The sequence below is a fragment of the Numida meleagris genome, chromosome 6 (assembly GCF_002078875.1).
Source record: "Numida meleagris isolate 19003 breed g44 Domestic line chromosome 6, NumMel1.0, whole genome shotgun sequence".
In the NCBI taxonomy this organism is placed as follows: domain Eukaryota; kingdom Metazoa; phylum Chordata; class Aves; order Galliformes; family Numididae; genus Numida; species Numida meleagris.
Genome location: NC_034414.1, coordinates 24,457,013 through 24,479,460, shown reverse-complemented (window position 1 = coordinate 24,479,460; position 22,448 = coordinate 24,457,013). Strand labels below are relative to the sequence as shown.

Below are 22,448 nucleotides of genomic sequence, written 5' to 3'. Positions count from 1 at the left end.
TTCTGTAGGGTACTTGGTGGCCCTTGTGAGCCTATGAGAGCCATGCTGATGGTCTTTCATTAGCATTCAGAGGACAAGAACGAGCTGTGAAATGGAAGCAGCATTAGCTTTTTCTGAATTGAAACTACTATTTTCTGATGAGTTGTTGGAGGGATGCTTTACAAATCAACCTGTGAGGGGTAGGCTGGCACAGGCTAACAATGTGTCTGTTATTGGCCATAGATGTCCTCTTAAAACCTGAGATTCATTTCTACACATTGGGCTCTGGTTCTATATAGCCCTTCCTTTTGAGGTTTCATTTTCCTGCCCCACAGGGATTTGCAGTATTGGCTTTCTCTTGTTAACTGCGGGGAATCTGAAATACTAGGGTAGGAATTACAGCTTGGAAGAGGTCCTTGAAGGCAGTTTCCAGGGAGTGAGCCTGTTTTATATATAGATCCGCACACGCTATCCAGGTCCCAAGAAAAGTTTGAAGTACTCAGCAAAATAAGATGTTCTTTGCCATCTCCCAGACATCAGGAGAGGCTGAGAAAGGAGTTACACCAGCCATGTCCAGCCCTTAGCCCACAGGGCTGCATGCAGCCCCACAAGACTATCAACTTCTAACATGATTAAGTGATTTTAGTGATATTTTTCATGAGTCGATTGTGGAGGGGGGGACTCAGGGCACTGCTGACTCAACCTCTCACACCCACCAGTGGCATTGAAACCCACGTGTGTTGCACATTACATACGCTTTTGCCACTTGGCGAGTAAAATGCAGTGATTACCAATAATAATATTTCAACCCACCTACACGTGTGTGGGCCTGGGAAGGCACACAGTTTTTGTTATTATGCAGACATGTTTGTTTTCTTATTTAATTATTAAACTTGGGCTTGTGTTACTTTGTAAAATAATTGAATAAGCTAATGTGTTATCACGTTCATTAGCTTCACAAAAACAAGGTCAAATATCCCACCAGTCTAAAGTTTTTGTTGCCTTCCTTTTTTTGTTTTAGTAATATATACATATGAAAAAAAAGAAGTTTTGTTACTTACATACTTTATTATATGTTCTATATGTGGCCCAAGACAATTCCTCTTCACTCAGCGTGGCCCTGGCAAGCCAAAAGGTCAGACACCCATGAGTTAGAGGAAGGCTCATCTCCTTGAGGAAGAAGCAGTGATTCTTTCACCCCTTACCTGGCCTCACCTAGCTGTATCACTGGAGAGCCCATTTCTGTTATGAATCATTAATCTGAATTTCTAATAGCAATAAAAGACTCTGAACTTGGTCGACAGAGAAGTTAACAACCAGTTTGCTAGAGTCCTAATGGTTGATCACTTAGCCTTGGTTATTAACTGCAGGCAAGGACCAGTTTCTGGGAGATAATTGGGGTCATAAACAATAGCTGTATAATGGAGCCGGTGCCCTAGGAAGGGGACTAAACATATTCAGCTGCAGAAAAACTTACGGCCATTGGCTGGCATCCAGGTGCTGCCATCAGCCAGCCAGAGTTCAGACAGCCAAGTTGTTGCTGGAGGGGAAGAGAGGCCTTTAGTGCTCAGCAGACAGCGTAGGTCTGTGCTTGGGATGGCCGCTAGCTGGAGAGATGCTTGCATGCGGCCACAGGAGGCTTGATAAAAGCTCATTAAGCAGGAATCTGGAAGGTGCAGGTTAGAGGCCACATGGCTCTTTGTCCCTTTCAGAAACAGGGCTCAGCATTTAGGAACAGTGTGTTCTGCACCCTGGGCTAGGGTTGTGGTGTCAGCGGCATTTTCGAAGTCGAAGGTATGTGAGGGTTGAATTAGTCCCATAAGGTTGTTCTGGCTGAGCAGTGAACAGGACTGCATACATCCCACTGCTATTGCTTGAGCAGATGTGTGCTTGTGCTCAGCAGGTAAGAAACGTGTTTGCAGTGTCTCCTTGGCCATTTGGGCTCTGCTGTGGAGTTACTGGAGAGTTAAGATTTCTCTGCCTGGAGTTCCTTAACATGGAGCTGTTTTGTTGGTAAGAAAAGAGTCTAGAAAAGTGCCATTAAGAGCTAAAAGGACACTTAAATAGAAAGGATTTTTTTTTAACTTTCTAAAATAAAATCCAGTTTGCGATTCCTGAGCCCATTAAAAATCCCTGCTGAAGACACAATGTACACAGGGGTCCTCCAAGCCATGACAAGATGTTTTCTTTCTGTGGAGGGCCTGTTGGGACTAGATGATAACTTGATGGGATTTCTGATGAGACCTCAGCCTCTGATGAGATTCATGTCACTCCAGTTGTTCCCTGTAGGCATCTGATTGGAAACAAAGGGAGGAAAATAGAGGTGCAAATGAGTTTCTGTAATGATGGCTCTAGCCAAGCTGGAGTGTGGCACGCTGGGGTCTGGAGTTTCTGAAGGTTGTATCTCGCTTTGAGAAAAAGCATAGCGTGGGGCTGCACGTGGACCACATGCAGAGCTGGACACCCTGATGTGAAAGCTGGGATGGTACCTGACTGTATCCTGCAGCCCTGTACCTGGGTACTTGGAAGCATCCTTGAATAGTCACTCATTTTTAAAGGAATTGACTCTCCTGTTTTATTGCTTCCCATTTGTGCAGAACTGCAGAAAAAAAGTAAGGGGTATCTGTAGAGAAAGAGTAATATTGTACTTCATTTCCTGATAGCGAAATCATAACTACATTGCCATGCCAGGTTGTGTTATAGAATCAAGACACTATAAATGCGGTTTTAACATGGAGACCTGAAAGGCTGTAGGTGTGCAGCTGAATTTTTCCACTGAGCCCTTTGCTCTGAGAGAAACCAGCCTGTATCTCGGCTTTGATTCAAACCAGGTTGGCACTGAAGGAGGGCAGTGATCCCAGAGGGGTCTGAGGTCCTCCAGGCTGTCGGCTTTCCCTGGCACACCACTATCCAAGCCAGGCATAGGACAGGTTTTCCAGCAGTTGGTAAAATGAATGAGAGCAGAAGTATTAGCGGTATTTCTCCTACTGGTCTGAAGTACTGTTCTCAAAGGAAGGCCTAGATATTCTAGCATGTCTGAGGGCATGAAAGAAAAATGCCACCTTACCTGTAGCCCATGCCACAACACCGGGTAGAGTCCATCAGCACCCACTGGGAAGCCAAGCACATGGAGCCCTGCTGTGCCTTACTGAAATCTGCCCTGAGAAGTGCAGGAGCATGAGTATGGAAGAAGGCAGAGGGAACTGCCACACTTGTGGCCTCACGTTCCTGAGCAGCACCTTGTTGTCTGTGCAGCACAAAGGAGATTTGATGTCTCCTTGGACAGTGTTAGGGCTACCATTAATGTATGCGTTCGGGGCTGAGATTTTCAGGTGACAGGCTTGCTGGGAACACAGCGGTGGGAGGGCTGGTTGTCACACTTAGAAGTGACAGAGGTGAGGGGACGTGCATGAGGTCTGGATGTGGTGCTGGGGTGTGATTTTTGCGCTGGAATAGATTAAATCGTCTGACACGCAACTTGCTCTTGTCCTTCCCTATTCTGCCAGCTCATCTGCTTGCTCCCGGAGGCAGCATACCTGCCCACTCACCAATGCAGCGCTCTTCCCCTGACAGCTGAGCTGGGAATCAAGTTTTTGAGGCTCTGCCATTGAACACCTACTACCAGCAGAATAGCATGCCTGTTGCTGGCATGCTGAAGCGTGAGCAGACAAATGCATCTGAGCCTCCCTGGTGGACTTCCAGCTCCACTGTTTCCGTAGCAAACAGCTTTTAGCTTAACTGTCTTGTTATCCTTTGGATGGACAGAAAGACTCCTGGATAGCCACTGTGGTGAACGGGTCATTTCTCTGAGTCAGAAATCTTCACTCAGACCTTAGGTCAGTTAAAATTTGTGCCTTTGGTTTTTGAGCCTCTCTCCATTTTTACTTCAGTTCCTCCATGTGCCTTTAGGGAGGAAAGCAGGCACATAATCAAAATAAATGGGCAATTTCTGGATTTCTCTGGTGCCAGCCATTCTGCTGGAAAACATCAATGTCCATTGCTCAGTTGCTCCAGAAGCAGCAAGAGGAAATGCCTGAACCTGGGTCACCCCCGTCAGCAAGGCAGGATCCGTTCCTAACTTTTCTGGGACAAATTCTTGGATGTCTCATCTGCAAAGTGTTTGAGTGGCAATCATGAGTTTCCTTAAGGGAGACAGATTAAGCTTTTAATAATTAGGGATAGAGTGCATAAAATACAGATGGTAGCTGATGGAGGAGCAGAGCTGACTTCTAATGGCCGATCTGAGCTTAGAGCACCTTTCTGCCAATTAGATGTGACTGACTCTCCCTTCCATGATCCTTCCCAAGCTGCTGCTGGGATTGTACTCAGGCACCTTTTGATAAATGGTGAGGTAGGCACGTTGTCGTGGGAAGGAATTCTGGCCTCACAGGGTGGGGGAGGCTTAACCCAGTTTGCTTTTGTGTAAAATCCACCAGGTAGCACTAGAGCATGGAAAAAAAGTCGTTTCTTACATAAGCTTGGATTATGCTATTTACTCTCCATTGTTTGTAAGGGCCTCATAGAACCATGAAAATGACCTTTATTTCTCTACAGGTTTTGTCCTTTTTCATTTAACAAATATTGATTTTTTTTTCTCCCGTGTCTTCATCAGAGCTGAATTAACAAGGCTGTTTAACAAGAGCCTGTGATTCATTTGGGGTCTTTTTGTGCCAGGTGCTATCACGAGCAGCTGAAAGCAGCTCAGCAAAGAATGTGCAATCACTGTTAGAGAGCTGTCAGAGTAGGCATAGTGCCCTGACAAGAGCTGAGCTAACACAGGTCAAAGAGCAAGCTTTAAAAGATGGCCTCTTCAGCCTAGGCACAAGTACAAGGAAGGGTTGTTTTTAAGGGAAGTACTATTTTGTGTGAAAGCTCTCCTCCCCAGGCCATTAAAGCTTGAAGACACTGAAAAATCATCATTTCCTCTGGACGATTCCATTTCCACCCACAGATCCCCAAATGAGATTAAGAGCCCCGTGTGCTAGGTCATATTCACAGCAAGAGGTGATCCTGTCCTTATGACCCAAAATCACAGTGTCACGGTGATGAGACTCCAGCAGGACAATGAGGAGCAGGAGCCACTGGCACAGCTTTCTGTACTCCTACCAAGCAAGCCTCTTGACTGAATCAAGAGCTTGTAGGTGGAGCAGAGAGTGGAAATGGAAGGTAGACAGAGACATAACGTTCAAACAAAGTAAGTCTGATGGCCACTTCTGATGCTTTTAACACAATGGAGAGGGAAAGCAAAGGCCATCTGATAGCTGTCCCTTGCTGTTCGTGCTTCCCATAACACGCCATTCTGGTTTCTTGTGCAGGACCTGCAGGTTTATGCAGGGGAAGTAAGCAGCTGCCACAGACAGTTGGGCAAGTTGAGATCTCGTGCCTTTTGGGATCATCTCTCTGCACAGTCAGTGCTCTTGAGACATCCTGTAGGCTTTTCAGAGACCCGTATGGGCAGTAGCAAAAGCCTGACCTTCTGTGTGTATTCCGCAATGAGAAAAACAGACGCTGTGTTGGAGGTGGAAACGCTGTGCCTGGATTCATTCTTCCTGTATGGGCAATGCCCATGCGGCTTTGCTCCTGGACTCTCCTGGGGGCTCACCTTCCTTAAACGTGTGCCCTGTGGTCAGAGATGATATTTGTTTCAGATGAGACTAGGGTCTCGTTAGGCCAGTTGTTGAACAAGCTGATAAAAATGGAGTGTCCTCATCCTTAGGCACTTATGATTTATGTCAGAGGACGACAGCCTTTTGAGGACTTTGTCCCAGCGTGCACTTTTTTCTCTTTCAGATTGGAGGTTAAGCGTGCCAGTGGGAGCAGGGAGATTGTCTCTAAGAAGCTCCCTGAGACCAATCAATTAGTGCTCATTATTTCCCCTCTGCAGCAAGAGGGCACATGCCTTCCTTGATGCTCTGGGCTCTGCAGAGGTGGGACTAGCTGCTGCCTCCTGGCGCCAGGCAGCATCCCCGGCTGAAAGATGACTGTGGTAGTTCCTTACAGACCATTGCATCTGCACTTGCAAAGTGAGAGAGCAAGCTTACATTCCTCCTCCAGTTAATGTCTGTTCCTACAAAGTGAAAGGGAAAGAGAGGACATGGCGTTCAGCTGCAGTTTGGGCCACTGAGCAGGTGTGTGTGGGGCTGGGGAGCGTCCTTGGGCAGACCCAAGGCTGACCTAGTGCTTCACCACTGAGTTATTAGCTGCTCTGAGCCCGAGCTCCCCGAATTCCCTTTTCAGTGGAGGTTTCAACAATACCATCACGTCTTTACAAGTAGTTTTGGTGATGTGATGTTTCCCAACAAGAGAAATTCCCGACAGAAAATTCCCAGCCAAGGCAAAGCACAGTACAGCGCCTCACACTTCCAGAGTCAGAGTGCTTTTCCCCCAGGCTCCGCTGAGGAAAACAAGCCACTCTGTATCACTGTTCATTTACCCTCCTGAACCCTCTCTCGCAGTGCTGCAAGGAAGATGTTTCAGCAGTTAATAATGCTCCTGGGGCATGTGCAAGGAACAATTAAAGCTCATTGTGCCAGTGACAAGCCCTGGGGTGAGCCAGGCTTTGGAGACAGCTGCCCCCATTTTGCTGCATGCAGCAGGATCTCACAAGCCGTCCTGTAGCGGAGACAGACAGATACATCTTGCTGATTGCAGACTCTGGGAATTAGCATTTAAAACTCAAGGGGTAAACTCAATGTGGCATTTCTAGGCTTTTTGCTGGTGGCAACCACCTTGGTTTGCAGTGGTCAGTGCCTGGGCAAGCGGGGCTGGGGGGCCACAGCTGCAGAGCCATGTGGAGCCATTTCCACCAGCTGCAGCATGGGATGTGTGGCAGGAAGGAAACACAAGTGTGTGAGCATTCTGTAGTGCTCCCTTTAACTCTTCACCTTTGACACAGCCAGATCTAGATCTTTGATCCTAAAGTGCTGGAAAGGGCAGGAACAGCAGTTCCTTCATCACAGGCGTTGGTGCTTGGTACAGCTGTGTCCTGCAAGGGTCAGCTCAGTCTTCTTTAGAGCTGTGGAAGAAGGCAGAGCTGGCCCTTCCCTGGAGAAGGGTCCTCCTTGGAGGTGTGCAGCGAGGTTTTGTTGATGCCCATCCCTAAGAGTGGTCTCTGCCTGCTTTAGTGGCTCACACAGGAAAAGAGGTGCCTCTCCCAAGCTGAGAATCCTAGCTATACAGTCGGCAGCTCCATAGCCAGCTGGTGTGCCTGGGAGGGGGCAAGCTTTTCTCTCACCTTTGTGACTTGTCTGCAGACTGGAAACCTCTCCAGAGATAAATTGGAAGTTGTCGTTGGCATCTCTACTGAGAATATCAACAGGAATCTGTCGGCGCCAGTCATGATGATACAAACACAGTTTCCCATTTAAAGCACCGCACCGACTGTACCTAATTAACCTTCATGACAGCCCAGCAATACAAGGAAATAGGGATCATTAACTTCAGCATCGCTTTACAGAAGGGGAAGAGAAGCAGCGGTGCCAACCCCATGCGTTTCAAATTGAGGTAGGCTCAGAAAATCACAAGGTTAAAAATAACAATAATCCGTTTGGGATTCTCAGAGCTTAAGGAGTGCACTTGAACCAAACTCCAGCTTTTTCTCCAAGAAACATCAGGACTGGAAAGTTCTCTCCCATGCACACTTTGGTGTGACTCAACAGCCGAGGCTTTTAGAAAATCACGCATTCTCAATTGCAGTGGTGCAGAGGCATTAAAGGAGAGAATGATTTACTCGGAGTTGCTTAAAATTCAGTGGCGAAGCTGAGACTGGGCTGCATGAGTCACTGACCCTCCACCCCTCGCATGTTCCTTCAGATCAGACGTTTCTCCAGGTAGAGGAACTTGCCTCAGTGCACCAGCGGCCATTACAGGGTCACTTAATGGCTGCCAGAGGCGTCATTCGGGCAGGAGCTGGGACCTCACCCCGTCTCACCTCTGCGGAGGGCCAGATTGGTGCCAGGCACTGTTTGCATTTTGGTCTTTGAGCCAGCCCAGCTCCTTTGCCTGGGGCTCAGCTGGGACAAAAGTGTCCTATGGACGGAGAGCCACACGTGCTGCTCCCTCACCTCACGTTCCTGACCAGAGGCTGTTTTTATAAGTCGGTAAGGAAGAGCAACTGGTACTAATCCTCCTTAAAGTAGAGTTCTCACCTGGCCAGGACCTGATGAGGAAGCGCTGCTCTGTATGGAGCGTGGCAGTGGGACCCCAGCTCTATGCTGACACCGTGGGGACGGGGAGGCTGCGGGCAGGAGGAGCACACTGTGTGGGACACCAACCTCGGCACAGAGAGTCAGCATTTGTACAGCAGTGTCCTTCACTCTTCTCTTTTCCTCCTCCTTCCTCTGTTCTGAGCTGACGTGGGGTGAGGCGAAGCTGAAGGAACCCTCAAAAAGGCCAGGTCGTTGATGGAAGAGAAAAGGGCTTGACAGATGGTGAAGAGCTTTTGTGAGCAGCATGGGCTGTGGCGGGCTCCAGGGAACAGAGTTGTTCCCATGCTCTGGCTGTGTGTCTGTCTCTCTGATTATTTTGTGTATTTCATCTCTGCTGCCTGTCTCGCCCTTAATCTGGTCTCCTCTGTGCCAACAAAATGCTTAGCTCACTCCATTGTCTGAGAGGCTAATTTGCACTGTAAATCCGATGCTTATCTTACATGACAGCTTACTATGGGGTTTATTGCAGTCCTGAAGACAAACTAACCAGGGCTGGCTGGAGAGCTCTCGACACATCCTCTGTAGTATAGCACAAATACGACTTGTTTCAGCACGCTGACAGAACAGGACGTGTCCCCTTGTGTTTTAGGGCCATAAGGGATTTCTTTTTTTCTTTTCTTTTCAAATATTTTCAAATTTTGAGGTTTTTTTTAATTATTATTTTATTATTTATGTTTTTGGTGGTACAGCTTCTGCTCTGTGTTGGAGCCTGGGGGATGCTCCTGGAACAGCCTCCCACCCCTCCCAGGGCCAGGTCCTTCGTCCCTGCTCCCTGCTGCTGCGGAATGTAAGGACCGTGAGAGTGGCTGCAGAGCAGGTGCAGGCAGCATGTAAGCACTGTTGCTCCAGGATGCTGCAGCTTTGTTGACTCTGCCTAGCTTAATCAGAAAGAACCTTTGTCCTTGTCTCTCTTCATTAGTATTTCCTGACACTTTCTCCAATATGTTGTAGCTCTTTGCTGGCAGAGTAGCATCCCCCCTCACTCTCATCTGCAGTTGCCTCCTCCGCTCTGGTCCCTGGGCTGTCCACCTGCAGGCAAGCACACAGCACCTAAGTGATGTTCACAGTGGTGGCGGTCAGTGAGCTGAGCAGCTCCAGTGGCCCCAGAAATACATAGAGAGGGCTAAAGACTCACACAGAGGAGTTCCAGGTAGCCTTGGACATAAGTTTACCTAGGGAGAGCCAGGGAGATTATTGCTGCATTGATACAGCTCTTGGTTCTGCAGCTGAGCACACTGCTTAATGCCCAGAGCTTCTGCATTGCAGTCCTCTGAGGGACACGCAGGATCCTGCATCCATGGCCAGCAGGAACACAGGGCCCCTGTGGTTCCACCCCACCCAGCATGGCACACCCGTCCTCTGGGTGCCATCCTGCCCTTGGGCTGAAGATGAAAGACAAAAGGTGCCTTACTGGCTAAGCGGTGTGCAATGGCTGGGCGGCTGGCAGCTGAGATGGAGATGGAGCCGAAAGGTCTCAGCAGCCTCAAGGGAAAGAAAAAAAGCACTTAGAAACTGCTGAGGAAAAGCCGGGCAACATGTTGTATACGCGGTAGAAAAGTAGCTGCTTAGGCTATATCAGAAAGTCTCTGCTAACCCCTCTCAAGCTCCATTTTGCTGCCTAGATGATCAGACAAGTGTGTAATCTAAGGCTTATTCCAAGTCACCAGAGCTGGCAAACTCAGGCTGCTTGCAGGCACTGTCCTGAACCTGCCCAAGGGATGACTGTTTCGCATCCCTGCCGGAGCTCAGGGAAGTCTATGGCTCTGAGCAAAGACCCCCAGATCAGAAGAGTTGTAACCAGGAAAGGATCATCACAATGCCTAGTTCAGGCTTGTGCCTAATCTAAATCTTTGCCCTGACCGTAAAGGAGCCAAACAGAAGGAATTTCCTAATTTAAACCTCTGTGTTAAATACCTAAAAGTTAGCCATCTGAGTCTGAAGGCGTCTGGAATTGTTTCCTCAGAGCCCTGGAGCACCCCCTTCCCACAGAGGGCCTGCTGCAGTCTGGGAGTGCCCACTAGGACTGGTGCTGGCGGTGCACAGCAGCTCCGTCCTCTTGGCAAAGTCAGGCTGTCCCCTCGGCTGTCTGCATCCAGCATCCCAGGGCAGGTGGTGCTTCCAAGGATAAAATCTGTGCCCTGCTGCCGCTGTTTGCTGTCTGGTTGGCTTGTTTAAAAAAAAAAATAGGAAAAAAGGAGAAAAAGAAAAAGGCTTGTTTTCCAGCAGTACTTAAGAGATCCTACAGTGTTTGTGTCATGCGGATGATGGGAAGATGGTCTCTACTCCAACAAATTCACAGTATTGCTGGGCAGAAGTACGCTGAATAGCAGATGTGGTAGGGATGCAGGGTGAGACAAGATGCTAACAGTAAAAGGAAGATGTTTGCTCAGACTGAGCAAGTCTGACATCTCCATCAAGCAGGGCAGCAGTGCGCTGAGGCCTCGCACCTTGATGAGCTGCTCGCTGGCCTTCCAGCCTTCCCAGGGCCTTTGCTTGCTAGCAAAGGAAATGCACTGCCTGGAACAATGCTGGCTCCAATCTGCATGGAAATGAGAGGGGGTGGAGGCATCAAAGAGGGGGACTAGGGAGAGAATTTCTGTTGCCTGGAATATTATTAACAACCAACGAAAGAGGCTGGCAGTGAGCAGATAAACATGGGGCTTTCTTCTCAAGGAGCTTCAGAGAAAGGGGGTGGGGAGGACTTGAGTGCTTGGAAGAGGAAACCAGGTGTGGATGTAGCAGGGTGCTAGGAGCCCTCCTGCTGCAGTAGTGCTGTGCAGCCTCTTGACCTCTCTTCTGAGCAGGCAGTGGGTGAGGAGGGATGCTGCTTCTCCAGGGCTGCTGCCTTCCCAGCTGGTGCTTGCTTTTTTTCCTGCTACAATTGCTTTGTTGTATTTCTGCAATTATTGGTAACTCATCTCCTGTACGGAACTGGCAGTGAATCAGAAGGCAGAGACTCCAAAATATCTCGTCCCACGAAAAGAGCAGCTCCTCCTTTGCTTGGCACAGCACTGTCAGCTGAGGCAGCGGGGAGGGCTGTGCGGGGGCTGCCAGGAGGGCTGCCAGGCCCGGATCCCCCCACAGCAGCGTGGAGTGAGCCCCTTCTCAGGAGCTGGCGAGCTGCGAACGCGACGTCTGCAGGGCTGTGGGCAGGTGCGATGGCAGCTTGGGTGGGCACAATGTGCTGGCCTTCCTCCAGATGGCACAGGTAGACAGCATGACAGAGCGTATCAACTTAAGCTTAACAGTCTTAACACTATTAAATACAGCGCTGAGCTCTCTGGAGGGCTTGTACAACCTGAGGTGACGTCCGTGTCACTGTATCTTTACCGCAATTTGCTATCTGCGCGAGCTCAATTACAGCTCCGGCAGATAGGTGTGTGTTGCACCTCAGTCCCTCATCTGACGTGTGCGCAGGGCTGCCTCCAAACAGCTGCTTCTGAGGGCCTGCGGCCACGCCAGCATCAGCCACTGCTGTCAGCAGCCCGTGCTCCTGTGCTGGCTGTGATTTACTGCTGTTTGTCAACGCGCAGGGGATGGTATTGCATCTCCTTTTAGTGGCATTTGCATTGAGTTGCACGTGGGAGCAGGGCTGTGGTGGGGAACGCTGCCTAGGGAGAAGGCCCTCAGCCCGGCCCCGCTGACCATCCCTCTTTCTCTCCCGCAGATGCCAGCAAGGACCATCCGCAGCAGCAGGCGGGGGTGATCTGGAGAGTGACGGGTGGCCTGTTCAGTATCACCCGGGGAGCGGTGGGGGCCACGCTGGGAGGAGTCGCCTGGGTGGGCAGCAAGAGCCTGGAGCTCACCAAGACGGCTGTGACCAGCGTCCCCGCTGCTGGCGTTGGACTGGTGAAGGGCAGCGTCTCGGCCGTGACCGGCGGCGTCGGAGCTGTGGGCAGCGCGGTCGCCGGCAAAGTCCCTTTCACCGCAAAGAAGAAGGACAAGGCTGACTAATCCGCATCGCAGCTCCTTTCCGAAAGGTCGACCTGCCCATTCTCTTCCCCACACAGCACCTCTTTGAGTTGGAACCAGTCGCTTCAGGGAGGGTCAAGCACCCGAGCAGACTCTGGCTGCAGCCTGCTCAGCACCGCCTGCCTGGCTCAGGGCTCCCAGAGCCTCTGTCTATGCCTTTCACTCTCATCACCTACTGGGAACCATCTCTGCTCTGAGGACTTCAAAGGCACAGTTGTCTCTGTCGTGTGGTTTCCTTCCTCCCTTCTTCCTCTTGTAAGCAAAGAGGAGCGGGAGAGGCTCCATCTGCCTGGAGCTGGGAACAAGGGGACAGGGGAGAATTAGGCCTGGCTTGAGGTACTGGTTGTGTAGTTGAATTCAGCTTCATCAGGGAAGATGGCCTTTGAAATAGCACTCCCCTCAGCCCTGGGAGGTGTGCTTGGGGGGTCTGTGTGGGGGAGAACAGTGGAAGAAAGTCCCACTGACACAAAGAAGAGATACGGTGAAGAAGGGAAAGCCTCCCTCCTGCCCTGCATCTCTTACATTTTCTTTGCAGGGCCCACCTACAAGCTGTTCCCAATTACTTGCTCCCTGGCTGAGTTGTACCCTTCAGAGAAGGAACCTTCAATCTCAACAGAGCAGCTCCAGTTGTGATGCCACACAAGAGTATCATATGTCCCAGGCCATCAACTTCTGCATGGATTTCCTTGGTGGAAGGCAGGAGGATGAAATCTGCTGTATGTTCCCAGTGGGGGAAATTGCTGCCAGTGGCATCTGCCAGGCATCTGTGATGTTACAGCGCATGTAGTGGATGCCCCACTGGTGAGAGAGGAGAGGTGCCCTTACCACAGAGACACAAACAAGCCCTTGGGTTTGACCCTTGAAGTCCTTCCAGTATCCCTGTCTGCTAAAGGGGCACTCTGGCTCTAGGCCATGCTCACTCCACAGATGTCACTGGTAACCACAAACAAGCGTGTTCCCAAATGCCGCCCAAGTTCTGTTCCAGGGAGGGAGGAGAGGCTGAGAGCCTTTCTTTCCTGTGGCCCAGCACCCCGGGAGCAGTGCCTGGCTAGGAGTGGGATGCACTGCTTTGGGGAACGTGTCCCTAAGGGGCTCCAGCCCGTCTCCTCTGAACCACCGTATTGCACTAAAAGCCCTCCCAAACTCTCAGTGCCGCAGAAACCCAGACACCTGCATCCATCTGGGAGTGATAGCCATCCTCAATCTGGCCCGTGATGCTCGGGGGTCGGTGACATCGTGCACTCACACACACTCACACATGTGCACACGCTCACACTCCACGGTCCCCTGCGATTCTCGGGATGAGGAAAGCCGCAGGTTCCAACGTTAACTCTGCCTTCCCTGGCTTTGGCAGGTTAGTAGCCTAGGTTGTTAGCTGTTGGATGCATAGGCAAGTGAAGCAGTGTTTGTGCTGTGTTTTATAGATATGCATATGTGTTAGCGTGTGTGTACGTAGCAACCCACAGGCATGTTTTCAGCCAGGTGAGCAAAACTGTGCCACTGCCGTGGAGGAGTTCACATCGTCATCTTTGGCACTTCTGGCATGTAGGTTTGTATAGGGTCCTTGTCACAATAATCACGGTTTAGAGGAAGATGTCCTCTCTGTGGCCCAGCAGCTTAGTTTACTGAAACCAAAGGAATGTGAACAATCTCCTTTCTCCTTTCTATGCCATTTGTTTACTTTCTGCCCTATCTTTGGACGTCGAAGCCAACTTCCTTGGTTTTCATTTCCTGTGCAGGCTCATTGCATTTCCTGGCTGCCTAGGCCTCAAACATCAGGGAATATTTAAGTACAAGTTGTCCCCTCCCCATCCTGCCTGAATGTTCTTGGGCTTGTGGAGCTGGTTTAATTCTGACCTTTATTCAGTCCACATTTTGGGCCTGCCATAAGGTGCTGTGTCCCCATGCTCGTTGTGCTGCTGTTAGTCTCTCCCTGTGCCCTTTGCTGGGCAGTGAACCTGCCGTTTGCAGTGGGAAGAGCTTCCTGATCTCTGCACTGTTTTACTTTGGATAGCATGGGAGTGGTTTAACCTACATCTTTGTTTCTAAAGAGGAAACAGCATTCAGTATGAGTGTGCATTTCCTCTCCTTGTCTCCTTTGTTCTTGTGAAGACCAAGTTGACCCAGATGTGTTGGTTCTGTCTCTGACGGCAGCAGCTTCACAGAAAGATCAGGTCTTTTGCACCCGCACTTTGCTGGGATGCTCGTGGCAGTGAGCAAGGCCAGAAGAAACCTTTTCTGTTCTTCCTTTGTAGTGAATGCCCTGCAAAGCGGGAGGGCAGTTTGCATTGCATGGATCTCTGCTCACCGCTCTCCCTCAGTGTGTCTCATTTCTTATTCCAAATCGCAGACTGCTTCTAAATCCATCTCTAGCCCCAAAGCTAAAAGCTGCTTGTGCATAACTAGCTGTGCTGTCACCAGCCCTCTTGGAAAGACAGTTTCTTACCCACTGGGATTCCTCCTCACTACCTCTCCAAGGCTTTAGGCAGGAGAAGATGCCATGAAAGAGCTTCACATCACAAGCCACCTCTGGGCAGATGATGGGAAGCTCATCATGCTCTGGTGGCCAGTATCCCACACGGGCCTATTCTTCTGGGGGAGGCATTAGGTCCTTCTCAAGCTATTGTCTGCAGGCATGGAAAATGTGATAAAGGTGCACTGAGAAAGGCCGGAGGGGACCTAAGGGTTTCCCATCTTTGCAGTTCTGCTCTTTGATGAGTCCCTGCAGTAAATGGAGTGAAGTTCCGCATTTGTCCCCATTTGAGGGATGGCCTAGAAAAGGGGAGGAGAGATTTGAGTGGAACTCCCAGCCTGAACTGCTGTCCATTGGGCCCAGCTAACAGAGAGCTCATGCACCATAATTAGCAAAAAAGGGAAAACTAGCAGCTGGGGACAGAAGATTAAATCTACTGAAAAAACAGGGCCTTCTGCTGCTTAATGAGCGTTCAGGAATACATAAACACACAGGGCTCAGAGGAGGGCCCGTGGAGGTACAGCTGTTGGTGTGCTAGGCCTGCTTGCTTGATCCGGGTGACCCAGCCCTGAGCTGGTCTTCTGGGCTTTCTCTGTGCCAGAGCAGAAGGAAACAGTGTTGGTATCCATGGCTGTAAGCACAAAGGTACCTCCTGACAGCATCGGTGGCACAATGGTGGGATCAGATTGGGACGGGAAAGCTGCTGGACACTGCTTTTTTCCTGCCCTCCTACAGAGACTTCAGCCAGCCCAGAGCCCACCCAAGCCACTTCTCACACAGCCCCTTTGAGGAAGAGGCTAAGAACTACATTTTGCTTAGATCCCATTGATACCAGCTGGGAGAACTTGGTACAAGGCGGACAGGATGTAGAGAGCTCATGAAAGGAAGATGAGGATCCTGGTGTTAGGAGAGGAAGAGTGGGAGAGCAAGAAAAGGAGGAGCACAGAGGGAATTTGTTTCTTAGGACAGGCTCTGAATCAGAGGATGAACGTAAGAGAGTTTGCCCTAGGGAAGAGTGTGGAAGAATATGAGTTTTGGGGTGTGGTGTTGTTCCGTTCCTGGCTGGGGCTTTGCTTCCACAGCAGTGGTGATGGTGAGGTTGTTACCATTTGGCTGGATCGATGTACCCAACAGAGGGTCCAGGCACCAGGTCAGCCCCCCCTTCACTCCCAGATCCCCCCTAGGCTTTTGCCGGAATCTCCCCACTGTAGGTCCAGACTGTTCTACACACAGCTCGGTGCCCCACCACAGCTGGGTGTTCCCCTGCCCAAGGGGCTTACTCTGGCTCAGAGGAGAGCCCATGGGCACTTGCTTTCCTCCCTTTTCCCTTACTCATCCTGTTAGCGTTCACCTTTTTTTTTTCCCTCCCTTTGCTTTTTGTCTTGCCCTTGGTGCAAAGCTCTCCAAAGCTCCCCTAGAGACCTGCATTACACATCCACACTCACGTTGGCTGGGAGGGCAGAGAGGGTGACTGCTCGCGTGGCTGCCCTGGCTGGGAGAGGAGTGCATGTCTTCCACCCCTCTCTGTCCGCTTGTGTTCGTGTCTGGAAAATCTTAACCCACTTCTTTCCCTCTGGGTTCTCTTGTTGGCTCTTGTTCCTGTGGGTGGGTCATTCCTGTGTCTCCATTGCAAAGTCATCCTCCTGAAAATAACAGCACGAGCATAAAAGTGGAGATGGATGGAGAGAGCCGCAGAGCTGCCAGGATGGGTGTTGGGCCCATCTCTGCTCCTCCAGGAGCCAAGGAGCCCTCTGCTAACCCGGCACCGTTGCTGCGGCCGCACGGTCCCATGCATGGCACCAGGCTCTAGAGGACACTTTTGTTCTTTATCATTTCATTGTCTGTAATTGGTTTCCTACTGAATTTGTTTGCTTGGTTTGTTTTGCAGTGTGTTTCTGGGAATATTCTGCATCTCTGTATTTTAATTACAGTAAAATTTGAGGATAAAAATCTTTGTTGCGCCGTTTCTTGTTTCCAGTGAGGGAAAACAAGCAGAGGAAGCGCAGTTGAGTGAAGATGTTAGAGATTCCTTGGGAAATCAGATCTCTTCCCTAAGGGCTCTAAATGAGGAACCAAGCAGGGCTGAGGCTCAGTCCCCGCTTAAACTGGGACACGACTTTCAACCGTGATTCAAAAGCCATTTTGCTGCAAGCAGGTTTCCTGATTGGAATGGCAAGAGCAGTTCGGAGAAGACTTTTAAAACTCAGTTTCTTTTTTTGGTGTAAAGACCAGTGCAGATGAGGACTTTGGTGCCAGGGAAAGGCTAGCTACCCCAAAAGTGGAATCTCAGCAGACAAAGGCAGAAGAATTTGTCTCTACAGATGCTGTTTCTTGATGCAGGTTTGCACAGCCACTTCTGGCTGAGGAAGAGAGGCTCTTCCCCCTGCTGCTGCCTCCTGTTTTGACAGCCCAGGGGAGTTTTACTTCCCTCTGTACAGATGTGGGGAGCCTCATGGAGCAGCCAGACCCATGCATTTGCTCACAGGGAGGCAGCGTGGGTGCTGGATGGGCACAGCCAGTCACCCTGGCCACCTCACCCACTGCACAGGCACTTCCCATAGCAGAGCTGCCCCGTGCTCCTGGGAACGCGCAGCCCTTGAGCAGGGACGATGGCAGCACAATGGAAGGAGCCACCAAGCTCTGCGACTGCTGAGGGAGGAGGAAGTTGGCAGCCCTGCAGCCTATGTCCCTTTTACTGGGATAAGGCTGGGAGCCAACAGCTCAGCATTTGTTAAGTGCTGACAAAAGGATTAATTTAGTAGCTAATAATAGGGCAATCAAGCCATTTATTTGGTTGATGCTTCACTGGTGGTGGAAAATGAAGGAGAAAGTGCCTGGAGTGGTGGAGCTCTCCCCAGAGCTGCCCCTGCCAGGGGCAGTGGATGGGGCAAGCATCTGTTGCAGAGCGTGCTGTGCCCCACTTCTGCTGACAGGACTAGAGTGGGCCATTTCACCATGCAGATAGCATAGGTGGTTGATGAGAGCCATCAGACTGATGACTACTGCTCACCATTTCCCCGCCCCTGCCCAGCTCAAGCAGGTTTGCTGAGTTAAGCCAATTTGCTACATGCCCTTAAAAAGCTGACCTTGTGTAGCAGCTGCACTAGTTCCTCCAGAGATCTTTTAAAAAGGGGAGACGAGGAAGGAGTTTCCCTCCTCTTTCCCCTTAGGGGTCAGGTCCCTGCCTACAGGGCTGGGTTGCTGGGAGGATGGTGTCCCTGCTGGGTTGGAGAAGTTGGTCAGCAGGCAGGGTTTGAACACACAGGTATCTTGTGTCAGGCTCTGGGTGCTCTACAGTCTTGCAGCATTGCTGCATCCCTGTCCTGCTGCCCTGTTCAGCCCCTGGGATGCAGGGTGCCTGGAGCATGAGGTTCCTGCCTCTGCTACCAGCTACCAAAGGAGACTGTGTGTATTTCCAGGAGAATCTTTTTGGTTGCTTGTTCTTATTCTGGCAGTTTAATAACCTGAACTGGGAATGTTTCTCTTTGCCCTCCAGGGTAGCGCACGCTAATGCTTGTGCCAATGGTGCTGGATATGGCATGGGGCACATAAGACCAACAGGCGCAGTGGGGGACAGGTTGAAGGGGCTGTCCTGGGGCTGTGGGTCTCTGCTGCCAAGCACACCAGCAAGCTCTCATGCCTAGAAATAACCACAGGTTCTCACTTCTGGCTTAACTGCTTGCATTGCTACACGCTTCAGATGCTAACATGCACGTGCTGAGGAGGTAGCACATGGCTCCCTGCCATCCTCGTGGGGATGTGCTGGTCCTCAGCCCAGCCTGACACCACTGCACCAGGAGCCAGGTAGATCTGCAGACATCGGCCATCACCTGTGGGCGCATCCACCCGCAGTAGTTATTGAGGTCTTTCAGTCGAAGTTCGCCTCCAGGTCAGTTTTATTGCACTTTTATTTACAGAAAACACAGAAATAAAGCATTTGTGTTGGGCTTCTACCAAACCACCCAATCGCTTTCTTCCCTTTTCTTTTTTTCCTGTTGTGGGATTTTGGCACACAGAAATATCACAGGTGTTACCAAACAACCATGTAGGAGTAGCTGACGGCCTGCTCAGCCCCATAACGTGACTCCAACTGTCTCAACAATATCAAACTGAGATCTGAGACAAGGAAGTTGCTCTGAGTTCAGCTTCCAGTCTGACCTGCTCATTGGGGGCAAGGGGGTTATTCTGGAGGGGACGACGCCATTCATAAATTATATTTATATTTACCTCTTACATTGTAAAAGTAAACAGTGCAAAAGTACAGTACCCCAGGTACCCTTCGGTTTGGAAAGCTTGAAGGTTGCTTTATACGTTTTGTGTGTTTTGTAAACATTGTTACCCATCCACAGTTCTAGCTCTTGCTTGGAGAGACCCGATTCCTCGCGCGTCCAAAACGTTTTGAGAGGCAAGAATCACTTCCCCTGGACTCCACTGAGATTCCCGCTCAAGATTTAGTGCAAATTTTGGAGAGAAGAAGACGAGAAAGAGGGGCGGGGGAACCAAACAAAAGAAAACAAAATAAGGCAACAGTTCGAAATGGTCCGTATCAAAAACGGGGCCCGGCCTTAGGAGAAGGGCAGGAAGTCTCTCTCCTCCACCAGGCTGATGGAGAGGTTCTTCAGCTCCTCCTCGGAGCGGGCGGCCCGGTAGCCAAGCTGTGCCAGCACCTGCTGGCAGGCGCGCTGGGTGAACGCCACGATCTCGTAGGACAGACGGAAGCGCCACTTCTCCGCCGTCGCCGCCGAGTTGCGCACCGTCCCATACTTGTGCTTGGATGAGGAGCGGTCCCCTCGCGTGTTGTTCTGTATCCAGCGCTCGACGTTGCTGTCCATGGGGATGCCCAGGAAATCGTAGATCTCCTCGGTCTTTTTCATGGGGTTCCTGGCCAGGTCTTCGTACCGCACCAGCATATACTTGCCCTTGAGCCACGGCGGCCGGTTGAGGCCGGTGGAAACAGAGTTCCAGAAGTCCTCGCACACCGTGGTCAGCTGGGTGACATCCAGGTTGTAGGGCTTCCTGCCGGTGCCATCCCAGATCCTCCAGAGTCGGTAGGTGTCCCGGAAGGTCTCGCTGCGGGATGCCAGGATGCCCCGTGGGTCCCTCACCAGCTGGATCACCTTCAGATTCAACCGCGGGTCCTCCACCAGCGCCCGCAGGTCACTCACCTCGGGCACCCGCACGGTTTTGATGGCCACGTGCCCGTGCTCCCTGCAGGACTCAGTGGCCAGCGTCAGGTTCAGGGAGCCACACTTCTTCACGCAGTCCCCTTCCTCTAGGTGGAGATCGACGGCGCCCAGGGCCTCGCAGACGGGTGGCGAGCACAGGGCCTTGCTGGCTCCCCTGCGGAAGAGGCGGTCGGTGGTGTGGTTGACGGGCTGGGGCTTGATGTAGTTCTCCAGGAAGTAGAGGTCGCAGTCGTACAGGCTGCGCAGCAGGTCACGGCTGGCCCCCAGCATCACCCGCCGGTCCGTCGTGCTCTTGCTCTGCGTCAGCTTCGGGATCAGCGTGTACTGCACGTGGTAGAGAGGCTCGAATAAATAGAAGACGTCGAAATGCTGGTTAAAGAGCTGTCCCACAAACGAGGAGCCGCTGCGGGTGGTGGCGAGGATGAGGACGTGCGTCTTCCTGGTGGAGAGGTTGTAGGCAAAAGTGGGGCTCTCATCACACAGCCGCTCGGCCGCCTCGGCATCCTGGCTCAGGCTGCAGTTCACGGGGATGGGGCAGCTGTGGAAGGATTTGGCGGTGAAGGTGCGGATTGCCGTGTACTGGATCGCAATGGATGCCAAGGCTAGTAGGAGGACAGCCTTCCAGGAACATTGCATGGCTGGTCACCTTCATGGGGCTTCTTCACAGGTCGTCTTGGTGTCTGCAACCCAACAGAGAAGGCACGGGGTGAGCAAGGACCAGCAAGGGGGACCCGAGCGTTCCTACCACCAGCAAACGCCCTTCCACAGTGCACGCGCATCGGGTCTAACTACATGGATCCCAGCCACACGCTGCAGAGCCTGCTTCAGAGGAGAGGACAACAGCAAGAGGCTGGCACACCTCCAGAGATGCTTCCAGCCAGGACTTCCAGAGACATGGAATATTCTTTAGAAAAAGTGGCGGCTCGGAGGCTCCGCGAGGTTCTCCGAACCCTCTCCGAGCCTCCAAGCCGACACTTTTTCCAAGGCTTCTTTATTTTTCCAGGTCTGCCTATTCGAGAGAGGTCCGGGATGTGCCATCTTCGGAGTGGAAGCTGCCAAGCGGGACCTCTTTCCTGCTCTCTAGTGCTGGCCAGCCACACTGCACCCTTCGCGCAGAACCCCAGTTCCCGTGCTGCGAGAGGACGGCTCGCACACAGCCGCCCGCTCTCCTATCCCTGCTCCTATCCCCGACGGGAGGTGCGGGACTCCGGGACAGCGCGGTGCCGGGCGCGCCCCGATCCCGCAGCCGGCACCCTCTACCCCCCGATCCCGCCACCGCCTGTTTCCATGGAAACCGCGCAGTGACTCAGGACTTTGGGACCAGCTGGAAACCGCAACCGAGAGCGGCAGCCGCCCGGGGGGGCGAGGAGGGCGGGGAGCGGGGCGCGGCCGCCAGTGTGCCCGGGCGCGCTCCCGGCGGCGCGGAGCGGTACGAGGTGCGGGACGAGAAGCTCTCTCCCTGCACCCTCGCTTCCGCAACACCCGGCGGGCAGCGCTGCAGCGGGCTCCGCTGGGAGCGGGTCCCCGTCGTGCTCCGGGCACGGGAACCGCGGGGCTCACGGCTCCGCCGCTACAACGAGCGGCGCTTCGGGCGCAGCGCTCCTTCCCCGAACGCCGCGGCTGCGCTCCCTCCGTCCGGGCGCGAAGATCCGCAGCGCTGCAGAACAACTCTCGGCCGGGCACCCGCCGCCGCTCCCGGTGTCCCCCGACTTCTCCCCGCGACGGGACGCGTTGCGGAAGGGCTGCGGGGCGGCAACCCACGCGGTCAGGACGGTTTAGTCGGGCCCGCGCCTCTGCGCACCCCCGCAGCCCACCCGCCCGGGGCAGAGGCACGGCCGAGCGGCGCGGCTCAGCGCCCGGCAGTGGGACCGCGGCAGAAGGATCCTGGCGGGCGGCTGCGAGCGCTCAGCACCGCCGCACTCCGCGCCCCCTCCGGCCGCGGCTCCCCCCGCTCTCCACGTGCACAGCCGCTCCCACGGCACTTCCCGAAGGACAGGGCTCGGGGCGCCGCGCTCGGAACCGCTCGCTCCTCCCACGTCTCCTGTGCCCCGACCCCATCCCGGCCACGTTTCCGAGGGACCGAGAGATCGTTCGCACTGCGCGCACCCCGCAGGTCGCTGCCCGCTCGGAGCAGCACCGAAATCGCAGAGCTTGCCGCTGAGGTTTCTTCTTTTCTCCTCCTCCTGGCATTCGGCATTCGCCTTCCCAGTTAATTAATCGCTCCCGAGCCGGTCCCGGAGTTTCCTTATCGCGGCATCCACCTGCGCCTGTTTATCTCTCATCTGCTCAACTGCATCGCTCCTCCCCAGGATGCGGCCGCCCGGATCAGCCCGCTCCGATAGCGCTCCCCCCGAACACCCCGCTGCCCGCGAGCATCCCCCCCGCAGGGCCCGGGGGGCTCCTTTCCCGGGGCGCGACCCTCAGCCCACGCAGCCGCCCCCATCCCTTCCCGCAGCGCCGGGAGCCGCGCAGCTCCGACCCCCCGAGCTCCACCGCAGCCCCTTCCCTCCGCCCGGCCGCGGGACGGCGGCGATCCCGCCGCTCTCGCCCGGCAAGCGAAGTTGGCGGCCGGCGAAGGGCCCCGGGCAGAGCCGCTCCGCGGGGCACCGCTCCCGCCGCCCTTACCTGGCG

The 22,448-nt window shown here is 52.7% G+C and overlaps 3 protein-coding genes across 7 annotated transcripts in view; 2 read left to right on the top strand and 1 right to left on the bottom strand.

The window, feature by feature from the left end:
* LOC110401828 (transmembrane protein 263-like) overlaps window positions 1-16,583 on the top strand; it is a 218,406-nt gene extending 201,823 nt beyond the window's left edge. For 3 of the 5 annotated variants that reach the window (XM_021403332.1, XM_021403331.1, XM_021403333.1), the window contains 2 exons: window positions 8,876-9,016; window positions 11,854-16,583. In XM_021403332.1, the coding sequence (XP_021259007.1) occupies window positions 8,876-9,016; window positions 11,854-12,140 (428 nt within the window). In that variant the 3' untranslated portion in view covers window positions 12,141-16,583. The remainder of the gene's footprint in view (window positions 1-8,875; window positions 9,017-11,853) is intronic. The other 2 variants (XM_021403334.1, XM_021403335.1) reach the window with 1 other exon arrangement.
* Window positions 18,510-22,062, bottom strand: CHST1 (carbohydrate sulfotransferase 1). The gene is made up of 2 exons (XM_021403328.1): window positions 21,924-22,062; window positions 18,510-20,497 (listed from the first exon to the last, which is right to left on the bottom strand). Exon 2 carries the CDS (start codon window positions 20,451-20,453, stop codon window positions 19,197-19,199), a length of 1,257 nt encoding a protein of 418 aa, XP_021259003.1. The 5' UTR covers window positions 20,454-20,497; window positions 21,924-22,062; the 3' UTR covers window positions 18,510-19,196.
* On the top strand, window positions 20,609-22,064 carry LOC110401290 (translation initiation factor IF-2-like; the record flags this gene model as incomplete). Its single annotated transcript, XM_021402219.1, has 1 exon — window positions 20,609-22,064. A coding segment is annotated over one exon (1,422 nt), but the record flags the coding sequence as incomplete, so codon positions are not given.

Coding starts and splice junctions, on each gene's coding strand:
- CHST1 (XM_021403328.1), bottom strand. CDS start 20,453: ATGCAATGTTCCTGGAAGGCTGTCCTCCTACTAGCCTTGGCATCCATT.